Consider the following 17,897-nt stretch of genomic DNA (forward strand, 5'->3'; position numbering starts at 1 on the left):
GCCATTTGAAATACTTAACTTGTGGGAACTGTTGCTGTCTTTTACTGGATCCTTGATAGTCATTTGGATTCTCTCTAACACTCCTTACAACTGTTTTTCTGTTGTTTAGTATGGATTGGAAAGAATCCTGGGAGAAGAGAGAAGCCTTTTGTTGCTGACCAAAGCAATTGATCCCAAGCAAACAAACATGATGACAGATATAGTTAAACTTCTTTCTGCAATGTGCATTGTTGGAGAGGAAAACATGTAAGTACTGCATCCAGAAATAGTAAGGTAATATTATGATATTCAAAATTATACCTGTATGATACGCCAAAATCTTTAACTTAGGTTTGAAAGTAATATCTGTACTATATTGTCAGTGTTCAGAATACCTTTGTCTTCATGATTTTTGTTATGGTCCTGTTAATAAGAGTGGAGTACTGGTTAATGGAAATAGTTAGGCAGCTATTCTTTTGCTTATAATTTATCAGCATTAATTTTAATGTTTCTCAGCCATTGAAATACCCTAAGTCATTCTTTGGCTACAGAAGTCTCCAAAGTAAACAAGTAATTCTTAAACCTCCTAAATTTATATGCATAAAATTGCACACAAATTAACAGCAAGGTTAAATATCTTTTATGAATGAAATGCTTTTCTTTTCTTGCAGCCTTGAAAAAATTTTGGAAGCTGTAACAGCAGCAGCAGAGGAAAGGAATGTTGATAGGTTCTCTCCTATTGTAGAAGGTCTTCAGGATAACTCGGTTCAGCTGCAAGTAAGCACATTTTTTTCACAAACCTCTGCAACAAGTAAGAACGAAATAACTTATTTTTCTGTCATCACCAACTCACTACAATAAAAAGGAGAAGGAATGCTATTTCAAATAAGGCTCGAATTTTGGAATGTTGTTTATTATGCTGTCTTTTAAAATGCATTATGGAAAGATTCAGTGTTGAGAAACAGAGGTGTTTCAGGTTAATTAGTAGATTTCTATTCACCCAAATCTTACAGACTTCAGGAGTTAAATTATACTGCTTCTTAAGATAAAGCATGAGTCATATATTCAGATGCAAAAATATTATCTTGCTTCTAGTGATTTTTGCTGACACTTAAAGATTAATAGTAGTAAAAATCAAGGTTTTAGGCAACTGTTTTTTATAATTAATGCTTAAATCAGCAGGAAATATGTCTCTCATGCTGACTTCGATTTCATAACATTGCACCCAGAGAGTCTGAGGAAAGAAATCTTCCACCTTATTTTCAATTTTAAATTTCCTTCAGTTGAATGTAGACTTAACAACAGAAAACCAGAAAATATTTTAGTATATTTGAATGATCACTGTAAATCATTAGCCTAAGAGTGTAAATGTTACCTCATACTGATTTTCATGCAATTAATTTTAACTTAACACTTTTCATAATTATTATTCTTTGTGAATATTACAAAAAAATGGTTGGAGACGAATCTCAAGTTTGAAAGAAATGGTTGTGTTACTTCACAACAACTGTAACACTTTTGCACAACAACAACTATAAAATTTTGTATTAAATAGTCCATGTCTGACAGTGAAGGCTGTTGTTTGGTTAATCTGTCTCACAGAGAAGCAAACCATAAGGAAATACTTGAAGGTGAAGCATAATTTGTAGATAAATTGTGTCTTTAGCAGTGGGGTTCTCTTTTATAAAACTGACTTTTCTTTCTTACTCTTTCTGTCTTATAATCATAGAATGGTTTGGGCTGGAAGGGACCTTTAAGGATGATCTAGTTCCAACCCACCCTAGCACAAGAGGGCATTTTTCACAAGATCAGGCTGCTCAAGACCATTACCAATTATGATAATCAAAGTTGCAAAGGAACCTCAAATACTCAACTTCAGTGTCAAGTAGGCTCTCCCCCAGGAAATAGTTTTTATTGTCTGGAAATGTAGGATTTTTTGTTTGTTATAATATTTCATTTGTTATTGCATTTAGAAGTGTATGAGGCATTGGCTTAGTGTAGAAGATGTTGATTCTGGTATAGTGCAGAAAGATTTGAGGTTTTCCTTTTTTTTTTTTCCTTTTTTTTCTTTCCTTTTTTTCTTCTCCTTTTTTTCTTTTCCTTTTTTTCTTTTCCTTTTTTTTTCTTTTCCTTTTTTTTCTTTTCCTTTTTTTCTTTTCCTTTTTTTTCTTTTCCTTTTTTTTCTTTCCTTTTTTTTTCTTTTCCTTTTTTTTCTTTTCCTTTTTTTTTCTTTTCCTTTTTTTTCTTTTCCTTTTTTTTTCTTTTCCTTTTTTTTTTCCTTCAGATTTGTGTATTAAGGTATTAAGGGTCAACAGGGAGACCTTGCATATTGGCAAGATGAACTGTACAGTAATAAATTTTTCCTTTGAACAGTGCCTAGGGGGCTTTGTGTAAGGTTCAGCATGAAGTCAAGATAAGCAAGGAAAGGGAGAAAAAGCTTTGAGCTCCACTTGTAGTAGAACTGGAAAAGGACTGCAGAGTAAAGTGCAGACTGTATGGCAACACACTTCTTAATTTCCAAGGCTTTTGAATCTGTATTTTCCAGATTAGACAAAAATTTCTTGTAGTAGAAGATTCTTGCCTTAGGTGTGATCTTAGTGATCTTGCAAGGATCACTACAGCTCTTCAATATAAAATTTAAATACATGGTCTCTTATATTTCTGTTCTCATCTGGAGTTTCCATTTCGATTTCAAGGTGAATAATGTTCAGTTAACAAGTTCCTTTTTCGTATGATTTTTTTTTTCTCCAAAATTTAGCATTGTTGGCACAGTAGGCAGTATGACTTTGAGCTAGACATGCAGGCTTTCAGGATAATATAACTTTTGGTTCAGTGCATCTGGGGCTTGTTTTATTTGCGTATTTGTCACTCTTTCTTGCTTTACTTGTTTTATTTTCTCAGTTTACTTTGATACTGAGGCATAAGTAAAAACTTTTGTTCTTATTTGATCAACATAAAAACCAAACATATGAAAAGTTTGTTTTTCCATTATGCTTCCTTATATTAATTTTTCATAATAAAGTAAACATATATATGATGCATATTAAAACAATTCTATTTATAAATATAATCAATCAGTCAAGCAATTAAAAGAAAAAAGTCCAAATACAGAAGTTACTTTTGATGTTGAATGATAGTTCAGTGTTTCTGTATAGTGACTGAAAAGTTTTCTTTTTTACTTGGCATGAATATGGCTATTGATAAAATTAAAAAAATATTTTTATTTAATAGGGATAAATGCTTTAGATAATGGAAATTACAATGTTCTGAAAATGGAAAATATCTTATTTAAGAGCCTGTATTCTCTGTAGAGCAAATAATGGTTTGAGTACTCCCGGATCCATCACAGCACATGAGATGCCTCGATTTTGAAAGTATGAAGAACAGTACTTCTCTGATTATTCTTACCTATCTCATAGGTATTCAGAGTCCTGAAATTAACAGCATTTTGTTTTGCTTATTAGGCTTCCAAATATGATGCTGAATTTTAAAGAGCTGCATGTATTTAAATATGTAGATTTAGTAAGAGAAAAAACTATATTTCACTTTTCTATACCATTCAGAAGGTAACTGAAAACTGCCTTAAAATCAGCCTCTTTATTTGACACAGTTGCAAAATTAAACTATTCCTATATACTTCTCCCTTGTGATGGGTACCCAAATGGGCATTTTGCCCATTTCCCCCTCTTTAAAAGTTAAATAAATTCATACAGGCCTCTCTAAATCTAGAATCATTCTATGGAGATTAAACTGCAGGTGAACAGATAGTAGCTTGTTTGGAGTTGGTAATATTGGGAGACCAATATTAATGGAAGTTGAGGCATTTGATATGCAGGGAAAAAAAGTCTTGTCTGATTAGCTCTTACTGCTTAAGATCTTTCTTATAAACACGAACACTTTCTTACTCATTGTTTACAGCAAAGTTCAACTCCATTAGTGAGGTAACAGTAATGAGAGAACTGAAGAAGTGGAGAAAAAGTGTTTTTCTAGGATTATACTTCAGATATTAAATAAGTACTGTTTCACTAATTATGCTTTCTCATGATTGTGCAATACCTCTACTTAGTATTTTGTCATCCTCTGATGAAGAAGATAGGAGCATCATTAAAATTAAGAGTTTAGTCTAGTATACAATTGCATTATTTAAGCTAAATCTAAATCTAAATCTATTTAAGCTAAAATTAATTAAGCTAAATTAATTTTGGCTTTACTTAAGAGTGTTGCCCTATGTAACATTTTGCTGTTTTATTTGCTGTATCTTATGTAGACATGACATTTTTTAATGAAAGTTTTTGTTTGAGTTAAACACTATCACTAAAAGGCTTTTTTTCCTTTTCAGACCTCACAAATGCTCGCTAGATTTCTTTTTTATAAGACCAGAAAAATCAAGGTTCTTCATGTGAATCAGTTGTAAACTTTTATAACAATGACATTGACCTGGTAGTTAATTTGACAGTGTTTTAATGAGACAAAAGTTTACAGTTGTCAGTTACTTGGCTTACTTGCCTTGATTATCTGCTTGATATATGTAAGCTTGCTTTGTGGCAGTTCAGTTTGACACTAACAACTGACCTTTTCAATTTTGAATTGACTAACATTTCTGTTACTTGAAGGCTGAATATATAAAAGGCCTCAGTATGATGATTTTTATATTTTTAGTGAAAGCTCTATCTATGTAGTTCTTTCATTTGTTGAAAGCCAAAGATATTCTTCCTTTTAGTTTTAAAAAAAAAAAAATCCAAAATTATAGAAAGCATACTTAGTTTTTGTTTAAGACAAGATGGAATTTCTGGTTTTGTTTAAGTAAATGTAATTTAACATCTTAAGCCTGGGTTCAAGAAAATGCGTACAAGGCAAACTGGGACCTTATGCACCTATGAGGACAACTGAAAAAATCTAGTACTTCAGCTGGTCAAGTCACAGAGGAAGGAAATGCAGCTATTCTGACACAACAAATTGTGTGTTGCCTAGTTCTTCTCATTCTACTTGTAGAATCAAATGAATGCTTCTACTCTCTAATCAATATCTTTCTGTTCCTCAAGCACTGTTCTTCTATACAGTTCTATTTGCAGATGCCAGCTACTTCTAATTTTCCAGTTGTAACTGGGAGGAGGTACAATGTTGAAGCAAAGGTGCCATTTTTCCTTTTCCGATTAATTTCTAGAAAAATAACCACTGATCATCCCTGGGAAAACCTACAGATGTTTTGTGCTGGCTTAGAAAAAGCATTTTTGTTACAAAGCAAAAAGTCTTATGCACTGATCAGTAGCATTATTGTCTCAATATTTCTAATTGTCAGGGAGTTCCATTTCATCTTTCTTTTTCATATATTATGAAAATTTGAGATGTTATGGTCTGTGATATTTTGGCTAGCTGAATTACCTGATGATTCTTTGTTGTTTTGTGCTAATGAGATCCCTTCCATAGCTGTGTATGTAATAGAAAAAATCAAAGCAAAGCTCACCTTATCTAGATATTTAGAGAGACAGACAGATGAGTATTTAAGAGACATGTAAACACCCATGCATATGGATGGTATATCTAAAAGTCATTACTAAGAATTTATTTTCATTGTGTGGGCTTAATAACTGAGCATCAATACAGTGTCGATAACCAGAGCCACTTCTACATTCAGTTTAATACTAGCAAGCAAATTTTAACTAAATATGCACCATCTTGGCAACATGTTCTGTAAATGCATACTAGCAATAAGAGTGAAGCAGAAAATCTTACTGCAGTTCCTCTTACTCAAATAGGAAAGATATTCCTAGAACACAGGAAGAATTATTCTCTTGTCTATGCAAGGAACAGCTGCTCTAAGATGTACTTGACATTTTCCACCAGAAAAGGACCTTTATATTCTGTTGGGTCTTCAACCAGGAAAAATGCAAGTTTAAAGTATGGAGTTTGGAATCATCAGAAAATGGATCCTATAGTTTGATAGACATCACCGATTAGTACCACACAGGATTAGAATTTGAAGCTGTAACTTCTTCCTTAGCAGAACATAGCTGACTCCGTGGTTTCTCATGGAGGAAAGTATTAAAATTTTTGACTTTCCAGGTGAACTATATCGTCATCCATGAAGAATTTTTCCTTATAGAAAAAATTGTGTGTGTTTCCATCAAGATATGCCCATTTCTTAAATAAACATACGAAGTCAGGTAGTGTAGACTTCCTATTGTTTGTGGTAGCAGGGTGTTAAAAGCATTCTAGATGGAATCTACTTGCAAGCCTGAAAGCCCTCTGAAACCTAACACAGTAGTCTATAATTAGCTACAGTTCTTCAGGGATGAAGAAGGGAAAGAGCATTTTAACTAAACTGCCAGATGAAGTGAAAAATTTGTTCTTGGCTTTTTTCTAAAGAAAGCAAACTGCATCTACATGTCTTCAATGCATTCCTGTTGTAAACAGCAGGATACTCTCAAGATGTAATTGCTGAATGGGTTAGAGGTGCCCTTCAGAGAAGGGTATTTAGAAATTGCAGTCCTTAGCACCACAACAAAATTTCAGAAGGTACAGCAGAGAGTTATGTACTACCATGTGCCTTTTGCTGTTAGAGACTAAAATGATACCACTTCTTCACATGTCTTTGTGAGGGTAGACTGACAAAATGTCAGAATCTACACCTGCAGAATCTACAGCTCTTCATGAGCTGGCTTTAGATATAGAACATTTGTCCGAAAGGTTTTGCTCACAATGATTTCAGCCTTTCTAGGAAGCTAATACACGTATCTTTACTAAGCTTCATACTACTTCAGCAGAAGTGCCTGTTGATTTCTTGGAGATGAGAAACCTCTTTTTGATATGAACACAGCTTTCCATGCCTGAAAATTTGAGAGGCTGTCAGTATTTTCTGAGAATCTTATCCAAGGTAATTGTGTGTAAAAGAATGCAGTTAAGGTCCACTGGAGTGCAACCAGTGACTGGGTTTTCCTTGTCTCAAAAGTTACCACTTATAGAGCTGTCAACTGGAGAATCACAGGCATTTTCCTTCAGTGTCATATACTTGGAGAATTGTCAAGGAATGATGTTACATTTGGGATAATTGTTCTTCAGCTTTTTCTTAATTAGGAACATTGAAGATAATTATGGGTGGATACTCCTTGGAGTCATGTGTAGTATGAGTGCACAAAGAGACAAGGACGTGAAGGAAAGAATTACTTATGTGTAGCTTTCTTTCTCCCTTAAGAATTTTGTTCAGCTCTTTGGACTCAGTTTTCTCTTTGGTTGGACCCTGTTTTTGAAGCATTATAAAATCATAGAATGGTTTGAGTTGGAAGAGACCATCTAGTTCCAACCACCCTGATAGGCAGAGACACCTTCCTCTAGACCAGCTTGCTCAAAGCCTTATCCAACCTGGTGATGAACTCTTCTAGGGAGGAGGCATCCAAGGCAACATGAGCCAGTGCCTCAGCACCCTCAGAGGAATTTATTTCTTCCTAATGTCTAACCTAAATTGACCCTCTTCCAGTTGAAAACTGTTGCCACTTGTTCCATAACTACGTCCTTATAGAAAGTCCCTCTCCAGCTTTCCTGTTGTCCCCTTCAGATACTGGAAGGTTTCTATAAGGTCTCCCCAGAGCCTGCTCTTCTGCATGCTCAACAACTCCAATTCTCAGCCTATCTTCATAGGAAAAGTGCTCTAGCCTCCTGTTCATCTTTGTCACCCTCCTCTGGACTCACTCCAGCAGTTCCATGTCCTTCTTGTGTTGGGAGCTGCAGAACTGGACACAGTACTCCAGCTGAGGTCTGACAAGAGCAGAGAAGAGGGGAGGAGAATGACTTTCCTTGGCCTACTAGCCACATGTCTTTTGATGCAGCCCAGGGTATGGTTGGCTTTCTGGGCTGCAAGCACACATTGCCAGCTCACACTGAGCTTCTCGCCAGCCAACACGTCTAAGTCCCTTTCCTCAAGGCTGTCTAAGCTCTCATGTAACCAATGGAAATCTGAGGCTCAGTTAGTAGCCCACATATTATCTTCAAATGTAATTTCAGATGTGTTTGCATATATAAAGCAGTTTCTTTAGGAGATTCCCATCCTTCTGGACTGACATTGGACTGTCAGATGGGACACACAGCAGCTATTTGCTCATATTTAAGCTGATGCGTCCCTAGTCTGTAAATACTAGACCCTGGAGTGCCTGGGTCACTCCATGTGTGCTGTAAAGGAGATCTTCTTTTAAAAGATCTTTAAAGAAGAACTTTAAATAAGAATCAAATAGATAACTGATTTAACAAGAGTGGGAGCTTTGCTATGCATATAGCTATCTGTAGGTACCTGTCTACAAATAGATATGTAAAAGCAGATATGTGGAGGTTTAAGTCTGTTGTCTTGGAAAACTCTCATAAATTCAGTTTGAATTTATTCCTGCGCCTTATGCAAACACTACTTGAACCAAGCTTGCTACTTTTTAAAAAAAATTGACTTACTATTAAACATAGGGTAACATTAATAATCTGTCTTTCCAACTGCAAAGTTCAGGACAGCAAAAAGTTTCTTCTTGAATAATCCCCAAGTAACTCAAAACACCCTTTTAGTGCACCATTCAGGTGCTGTTAAGCAAGCAGAGTATTTTTCTTTTTTTTTTTACTGGCATGTTCACCCAAAATTAAATTCTCTAGACTGCAGTGTTACTAAAATGTTGACAAACTTGTTTCATCTTCTTAGTAGAATTTAACACATTTTTTTCCTTATGGATTTTAGATTTACTATACTGTTCTATTTTGCTGCACTATTTCTAAGTTAATGAACCAAATTCAAATTATTGTGATCATGTGCCATTAAAGTATTACATGTTAACTGATACAGATTAAATAAGTTTCATTTGGAGCATGTTGCCATCATCTCTGGCATTAATCTTTTTCAGTTTTTTTTTTTCTTTTTTTAAGACTTTCATGAAGCAAATTACTCAAAGGTAGATTGTCGAATCAAGGATCACTTAGGCTTACATGTACTTCCTCTTGTATAACCTTTTCTCATGACACTTTTTGTAGACTTCTGTTTGGAACTTTTACTTTGTATTCCTCTAGAAATAATTTACCAGCATAATTCAGTATACCTTTCTTGTGTTTCATCCAGGAAGAATAAAATATGTTCTGGTTATGAACTGCAATTGAATTTGCACTCAATGAAATTTGACTAATGCCCTAAAAGTAGTTTTTACTGATGCATTTTGTGCTTTTTATTGTCATATCTTGTCTCTATTCTGTTTCAATAGCACATGTGCACATGTACCTTGTTGATTTGACAAATTACAAGGAAATTCCAATTTTTTTGGCAGCAATTATATCTGTAGACTTACTTTCATCTAAATTGCATTTCTGTCTCAAAGGGCAAACTTGTTTATTCTTGATCAGGATTTTCACAGTAGTGTACTTTGTTCATTCTCTGATTACTTCTTCATTGATAGTTTAAATCAACTGTGATAAGCACAAATTCTGCTGTAAACAAAGAGCACAGAGTTTGACATTTTTGAAATGTAAATGTAGCCTTGCAATATACTGTACTTTGTTATTTCCTGTATGGTAGTGTTGTCCAGTGAAGTCCACAATCATTGAAACACCACACTGGCATTAACAGGCATACAGGTGTTGGTGGCATCTGTTAGTGTGCTGAATTACTGGTTTTGAATGGCAGAGCTAGTTGAATCAATAAAATGCAGCTGAACTAAAGACTCAGTACTTCAGAGAGATAAATCGGTGCTGGCATAACAGGTTTCAATTAAATAAACTCCAAATTAGAGAAAGTAAAAATTTTCATCATGGCTGCTGAAGAAAAATACAAATACTAATAAAATACATGGATTGGAAAAGTGGACTCATACCAAATACAAAGAGTTCTGAGAACAAAGAACACAATCCATACTTAGGTAACATATTCTCTAAGGTACTGGTGCACTAAAGTATAACTGCTTTGTTTGCCTGCATTTTCTACCATTTCTTGCATTCAAATTGCAGATGATGCTGATCAAATTCTCTACCACATTGTAGCACTGCAACTTGTGCAGTTTGTGGGCCTAAAGAATACACTTGGTACTCAAAACCAATGATTTGTTGTTAGTCTAAATGAAATCTTAATGGTTTAATCAAATTACTCTTGGTAATGCTAAAACATTTCTGCTTACATCCCATGCCTATACTTGTCTGTGCTGTATTTTATTTAGGTTGTATTGCTATCTGCTCATTAAGAAGTTTATGTAATAGTAAACTTTGTGCCATAAACTTGTACAAAAGTCTATCTTAAGATTTTTATGCAGTTGATTTAAATAGTTGAATTTAGTGTGATTTATCCTACTTATGTCAATAGTTTTATTTTTTTGTTAATATGCAAATCTGAGTGTGTGCATATACTGAGCTTCATAAGCATACTAAGGGAATAGAACTTGATTTCAGCTCTTTGTTTAACTAAGAGGAAGAGCCATTCTTGTCCCCATCTCTTAGTACTGTTTTAAAGTTATTGTTGTTGTAACTTAATTGTATGATGGAGTAATAGTAGAGCAATAGATTCTGTCATGGCAGCTTTTCTCCAGGAGGTGCCAGATGGGTTAGTGCAGTGGCTGCAACCACCCCATGCCAAGGCATCCTCCCTTGAGATCTGAAGTTAGAGAGATGGTCCCAACTCCTGACACAGAGTTGTGGGGCCCTTCATGGTCTCTCTCCAAGTGAGTCCAAATACCATCATTTACAGGATTGGGTGGAGAATGCCTGGTGCTTAAATGGTTCATTCTACTACTTGGTCCCTAACAACTTTCTGGAACTCACAATCTCCTTGATTTTATTTTTCCTAACATGTTGACAGCTCTCACATTTATCAACGGGTTGTTTATACTTGTTACCTCTCTGTTTTTCTAACTAAGCCATTTCTTTCCCCTGTAGTGTTAGCTGAAGTTCATCTACATATGCTAATGTTTTTGTCAAGTCAACCTAAACTATTCTGACTGCCATGCTCATCCATAATAGTTCAGATGAAAATATATGTAAAACTACTTTCACACTTGCAGTAGGATAAATGTAGGATCAAGGTTGTAGTCTGTGTTATCATTCAATCTTAGCACGTTCATCTGGGAAATCTAATGAATGCTGGTCTTTCTTACAGTCTGTATCAAAGTAGCTTGGCCATCCATTTCTTCAGGTCACCATATCTAAATTCAATACTTGGATTGATATGTTCTTGGAAGATAAATGTTACAGAATGTTTCCGTTATCACCCTTTACCTCACCATGGCAAAATACAACATAATTTTCTATGTGATAAAGGCTTTACAGCTGAAAAATTATTTGAACCAGACTGCTTATTTATGTAGTATATGAGTCTTCAAGACTCATCCTAATTGACTTGCTCTTTTAAAAACCCCTTAAAATGCTGGCAGTGCATGAATAATGTTTTCTGTTCATTGAAGCAAGATGTGCAAACAATAAAGAGGGTTAAAAAGGGCTGTTGTGATTCAATAATTAAACCCCTCAAATTGCTCACTAGTTAACCACAGACTGATTAATACAGGCATCATAGTTGACCTGCTGCTTGCTTTTGAGCTGAAGTATGGGTTCCCATGAAGTATTCTATGACACTCAGTATGTTTAAAAGAGTGGAGATTTAAAAAAAAACAGTCAGTTCTGTTCTTCAGGCTCAGTTTAGTTTAATCAACATTTTGTCTTAATCCTTTTTCTACTGTTCACACAAACTAGCCTTTACCATTAATACTATGTCACAAATTTTTATATATGTATGTATAAATGTGTATTGATTTTTACGTGTTGAGAATTACACTTGTCAAGGTGTTTACTGTCTTCTAAAGTTCATTTACTACAGGAGCTTGCTAGTTATATGACAAAATTCAATGGAGTGAGGTATTATTTCATTTTTATGGCAATTTGTTAACTAGTGTTTTTTATTTATGCCTCGTGTGGCTGATAGGAAATTCTAGTGTCTTAAATGTAAGATTACAGTAGATAAATAATTAGACATGTATTATCTAATTAGTATTTTGTTATGTCTTTCTGACTATAATGCATATTGAAATCTAAGAAATAAAATAGTTTATTTCCTCTGGTAGGTAGCTTGCATGCAGCTCATCAATGCTCTCGTTACATCTCCTGATGACCTGGATTTTAGGCTTCACATCAGAAATGAATTTATGCGCACTGGATTGAAAGAGATATTGCCAGTAAGCATCTTGTTGTCTCTCTTTGCATTTCAATTTAAATTATTGGACTATTTGAGCTTGAGAGGGGGAATGGGAGAAAAAATTCTAATAAAATATTCTCAAAGGCCTTTAATTAAGTCTGGGAATAGGCAGTAGATGAGAATCACTCTTAAAATAAGAATGAAAAGGTAAAGTGTGCTCCCTGAACTGTGTGCTGATCCCTCAGCATTTCAGGACTTCGATTTAGATTGTGACAGATTGCTGTGCAGATAGTTGTGAAGACATGTTTGTCTCCTCAATATCTAACTTAATGTGTTTTTTACTGTAATTTTAAACTTGAAACTAATATAGACTTATGGAAGTTACTGAAAAGATAAGTTTTATTTACATACGGAATTGTTAATTTTTCAAATATTTTTACTGTTTCTTTTTTGCAGCAATTGAAATGTATAAAGAATGAAGCACTAGATATTCAGCTGAAAGTTTTCAATGAACATAAGGAAGAAGACATGATTGAATTCTCTCATCGTTTAGAAGATATTAGATCTGAACTAGAATATCCTTTTGATATCTGCAGGAAAAAATATGGACAAAATAGTGTGTATAGTGGACATTTTTCTGCTATAATTTCTGTTTTAAAAAGTTATAAGTCAACATTTGACTGAAATATTGTTTTTCCTTGTTACTCTCCTTAACACTGTTACTGAAGTAAATGATGTTTACAACATGGTATGGAATACAGTTAAAGATACTAGTGCTGAAGGATATTTTCTTTCTATTCTCCAACATCTTTTGCTGATAAGAAATGATTATTTTATACGGTATGTTTAATGCTTTATTAAATGTTAATTATATATGTTATTGTTATTTAGTCATTAATAGATGTTTTTTCTTCCATAAACATAATGATAAATGCAGTTTAGTTTTTTTTGTTGAAGACTGCAATTTGTAAATTTCCTTTATGAGCTCATGCTCAGAAGAATCAGCTTTGAGAAAGAATGCCATGTATTTGTGTCTGTCTCTTCTGCTCAAGATACAATTTTACATTAAAACATAGGAAATTTTTATTGAGACCTGAACTTTACTGACTGCAAATATAAGTGATCAGGACATGTCTTGTAATCATTTATATATCACAGTAGTGACATTGTAATTTTGTGGTGTATTTAAGTCAAAGAACAAAACTGGGTATGCATGAAAGTCCACTTTATACAGAAATCTGAACATACAATGAATTTAGAGTAACTTTTGATTGGTATTTGAGTATTATATACCTTATAGGTCAGTGTGGACATGTTAGTGTTTTTTGGAATATTTGTCAGATAAATTACAGAGGAGTCTCCTATGTTTGAAGCTGACAAATACTTTCCTTTCTGCAATCTGCTTGTGTTGTTTTTGTGGAAAGACTGGAGGAACCAGATATAAACTGAACAGGACAGGAATGCCATCTGTTTTCTGCATGGTGTTCTGCATAACCTTTTATTTCCGCCAAGGTCTAGCACAGTTGTACACAGGTACACCTGTGACAGATCTCTTCCACCTGAAAGGGTTTGAATTCACAGCTTGCAAGTGACACACCTGTCATACCTCATCCCACCCAATCCCATACCCCTTCCTCTGCCTGACATTTTATAACAAGGTGCTTTTCATTCCTCCTACTGAAGTAGGGCTGTAATGCATCAATAGTTATAAAAGTTAAAAAAACAGAAGGGATCAAGCTGGAGGAAGAGCCTTCTCTTTACTGGTAGGAGGCAGGAAGGAGTCCTTCCTGCCTTTATTATCCATAGGAGACAGATGCAGGTTTATAATATAAGAAAGATTTATCTTTAGGTCCCCTGTTTTTTCAGACTTTGTGTAATCTGTTCTTGTGTAATAAACTGCCAGATGTATTTGCCTTTTGAAATTTCTGGGGTTGGCACCTACTGTTCTCTAGAAATAAGTTAGCTCAAATCTTTTTACCTTACTGTGTTTGTAGACAAGATTTTAAGTATACGGTAATAAATAAGTTGCTGTAAAAAACCTTGTCTCTGTCTCTAGTCCACAGTATTTCAAACTGATTGAAGAATGTGTGTCCCAGATAGTGTTACATAGAAGTGGAACAGATCCAGATTTCACATATCGTAAAAGACTAGATGTAGATTTCAGCCACCTAGTAGGTAAGTAGTATGTTCAGAAAAGATTACAGTATCATTCTTTGTATATTCCAAAACCCCAGTTAAAATTGTACATGTTATTAGGAATCATTTGTTTCCTGTTTGTGTACAAGTGTGTTTGTTTGTTTTTTCAAGATATTTGTGTAGATAAAGCAAGATTAGAAGAATGTGAAGAGAGGGCTTCTGAGCTTTCCAGAAAAGTAAGTGATTTTGAAGGTGATCATAAAATGGACACAGGGGATTACTTAATGACTTCATGAATGGTGTAACTGAATGTGGCATAATTCTTAACTTCAAATTGCTGTTAGTTCTATGTTAGGTGGGAATTGGGACATTTCTTATGGATTAGGAAGCAGAGAAAGGTGGTATGAACTTGTTAACCTTAGTTGAGAATTTTTCTATTTTTTATATTAAGGTTCCATGTACATATCTCCCTAAAATAAACCCCAAAATATATTTGAACAGTTACCAGTTTCTTCAACATGATAGAGGGAGAGTAAAAATCGACTCTTTTGCATTTACATACTCTGTAATACTGCACATCAGTTTTTTTTAAACTACTCTACTTCCAACTTAAAATATTTAAGTACTTTATGCCATTTCATATAATAAAGACTTGTGGTAATAGGGATGGTTCTTCAACTCAGTGGATACATGGAAGGTAGAATAACAGTCATGTTGTATGTATCCTTAGTATTGTTTGCACATGAGTTTTAGCAAATACAAAAGGAAAAGTTGGAATCTACAGAAAGGATGCAGAACTGACTAGTATCACCTGTTTTTTTTTCCTTTTACTTTTTCCAAAGTTTGAACAAGATTTTGTAGTTCATCAAGAGACCCAGGCCCTACTGCAAAAAAAAGAAGAAAGAATCAAAGAACTTGAAGCAGAACTCAAAGCTTTTCAATCACAGGTATAAGACAGTTTAAATGAATGTGTGAAATACTGTTTTTGAAAAGGACTCAGTTTTGCATCATTTGCAAATTCTGATTAGAATTGAGGTTTTTTCCAAAGTATCCTTGTTATCGATTATTATTGACTGTTGGTTTCCTTTATTTCTGTTTTATACAAAGAAGTGTAGTGTGACATTAATTACCTGTTCCCAGATGATCTTTTCTGTGCCTGAGCTCTTTTAATTAAACTAGTTTTCTTATGTTTCATTTGGGTTTTTCTTTCAGTGTCATATATTTCTAAAGTAATTAACCACATAGGGTAATAAGTCTTATACTTTTAGATTAGCATTCATCACTGTGATCTTTATCCCTCCACAGGAAATTATTCATTAGGCAGTTTGCTTTGCTGAAGCTTTACCATGGATATCTAGCAGTGAAAGAAATAACCTGTGGCTGGATAAGAACATTTCTCAGTAATTTTTCAATTTTCAAGCATAAATAGGTATTTTAATGGAGAAGAGGAGAATGGAGAAGAGGAGTAGTGCAGGTTTTTGAGAGTAATTCTTGAGTTAACTTTTAACTTCTTCAGTTCTAAAAACTGTATATGGAGACTGTGTAACCAGATGATTTTTCCTGTGTCTTATTTCCTGGAATAAGAAACACAGTCTAAAAATGGCTAAGGAAAGACAGCCTTGGGAAGACGTGCATATAGAAAGGTCCGAAAATATGTTTTGATCATAGAAGTTTTCTATGATTTTGAGCTTGTTTCATTTTCTTAGGCAAATCAGTGGAGTTTTGCTTTGGTCTTTTTAAAAATGTAATTCTAATCAAGTTAGATTAGATTAGTTACGTTAACATCAAGTTTCTGGTCAGAATTAACTGTTAATATCATAAACAATTGGGCTGTAAAAAAACTTAAAAAATTTTCTTTTCTAAAAAATAATTTAATGAGGGGTGTATATCATTCGTTAGGAAAGTATTTTTATATGTGTATCTTGAAAACATACTTAAATACTTTTCATGATGGAAGCAGGTTTTCTCTCCTATTTTACTTTTCCTCTCATTCACTGTATTAAATAAGTTTTTTATGTGTAGCCAGTGAATATAACGCGATTATGCTTTCTAATTATCAGATTAACAATAATCCCACTGTTAATGGGATACTTGAAATGTTTGTAAATATCAAGTAATCAATTACAGCGCTTAGTACTCTTAAATCTGTATTAAAAGGCTTCAAAATCTGTCTTAAGTTTCAAAATATCAGTTGCTGCTTAGCATGGCTACTTTTACCTCATATGACTAATACTCGTCTAATCTTGTTCCTTTACTCTTTTGTTATATTTGGCATTTGTATATATATTTTTTTCATAATTTGAGCCTAACTAGTCAATGTGTGCTTGTCACTGTAAACAATTTATATGTTCAGAAATTCAAAACAATAATACCTTTGTGCATCTAATTATTATTTATTGATATTCAGCTATTTCCTTTAAAAAGTATTCAATTTTTTGCTTATTGTGTTTCTCCCAATTTGAAGAAATAATAAAATGCAGTGTTTCATCTCATAATTATAAGGTGAGAAGTTGATTAATGCTATCACCTGTAGAAATAGTATTTTTAGCCTTAATGAGGTGCTATTACATCTGTCTTGATACAGTATAGATGTCATTACATAGAATAAGAAGCCTGTGTGCCGGGCAAATGTATTTATTTGAAGCACTTTTTCTTGGTCATTTCTTTGGGCTTTAAATGCTGTAGAAAGAGAATGCTCCTATATTGGAAAGTAATCTGTTTTTCAACAGAATTACTAATCTTTCCAGATTCTACATCTGTGTCCCTGTAACATTTCTCTGTAATGTGTAGGATAAGTAAGAACACTAGAACACTAGGTTTTTATTTTTTTCTATTTGAGCTAAACTATTGCAGTCTACATAAAATTTCATCAAACTACCTTAGACCCTTCTTAGATCATGAACAGTGAAATATGGCAAATGGGATATAGCATTCCAGTTTTTCATTTGTAGCACATACTCTCTGGCCTGAACTTCTGCTTCAGTTGTTGATACTTCACTTTTGAAATCAAAACCATGTTGGCCCCATTATAATTCATATTTGACAGTCTTATACAACAAAACTGCCACTGTCTTTCAATTGGTTTGTAGATCTAATCTACAAACCACAATTGTTCTGGTATTTTGCTCATAAAAAATGTGAAGCTGCATAAGAATATTTTTCTTATCAGTATGGCTCCCTGCCACCCAGTTTTCTACCGCCAACGTGTGGAGATGCATCTGTTCCACCAGAAGCTGCAGGACCTCATCCACTGCCACCACCTCCTCCTCCACCACTGCCTTCTAATGGAGCAATTCCACCACCACCACCTCCCCCTCCTCCTCCACCACTTTTGAATGGCTTGGGAGTACCTCTGGCTTTTGGTGGTGCTCCTCCACCACCGCCTCTACCAGGCTTGCCTGGAGCACAGTGGTCTCCACCTTCGTGCACTTTACCATTTGGAATGAAGCCGAAAAAAGAATTCAGACCTGAGGTCACAATGAAAAGATTCAACTGGTCCAAGGTAGTACTCATTAGTGGCAAATACTTGATGTAAGATCTTACATAGGGCTGAGGGCAAATAGACTGAAGAATAAGACTATATGGAGTAATTGATATATTAGCTAAAATTTTGTAAGATATGAACACTTTCTGCCTTTTGTTTAACTGTTTTCTA

At 34.3% G+C, this 17,897-nt stretch overlaps 1 protein-coding gene across 1 annotated transcript in view; it reads left to right on the forward strand.

Moving 5' to 3' along the window:
- Positions 1-17,897, forward strand: part of DIAPH3 (diaphanous related formin 3) — a 211,428-nt gene that overhangs the window by 39,881 nt on the left and 153,650 nt on the right. The window contains exons 8-16 of the mRNA XM_030453061.1: positions 110-246; positions 651-756; positions 12,036-12,146; positions 12,563-12,681; positions 12,830-12,946; positions 14,163-14,281; positions 14,414-14,478; positions 15,085-15,189; positions 17,412-17,744. Coding sequence (XP_030308921.1) covers positions 110-246; positions 651-756; positions 12,036-12,146; positions 12,563-12,681; positions 12,830-12,946; positions 14,163-14,281; positions 14,414-14,478; positions 15,085-15,189; positions 17,412-17,744 — 1,212 coding nt within the window. The remainder of the gene's footprint in view (positions 1-109; positions 247-650; positions 757-12,035; positions 12,147-12,562; positions 12,682-12,829; positions 12,947-14,162; positions 14,282-14,413; positions 14,479-15,084; positions 15,190-17,411; positions 17,745-17,897) is intronic.

This window comes from Calypte anna, chromosome 1, assembly GCF_003957555.1.
Source record: "Calypte anna isolate BGI_N300 chromosome 1, bCalAnn1_v1.p, whole genome shotgun sequence".
Classification (NCBI taxonomy): domain Eukaryota; kingdom Metazoa; phylum Chordata; class Aves; order Apodiformes; family Trochilidae; genus Calypte; species Calypte anna.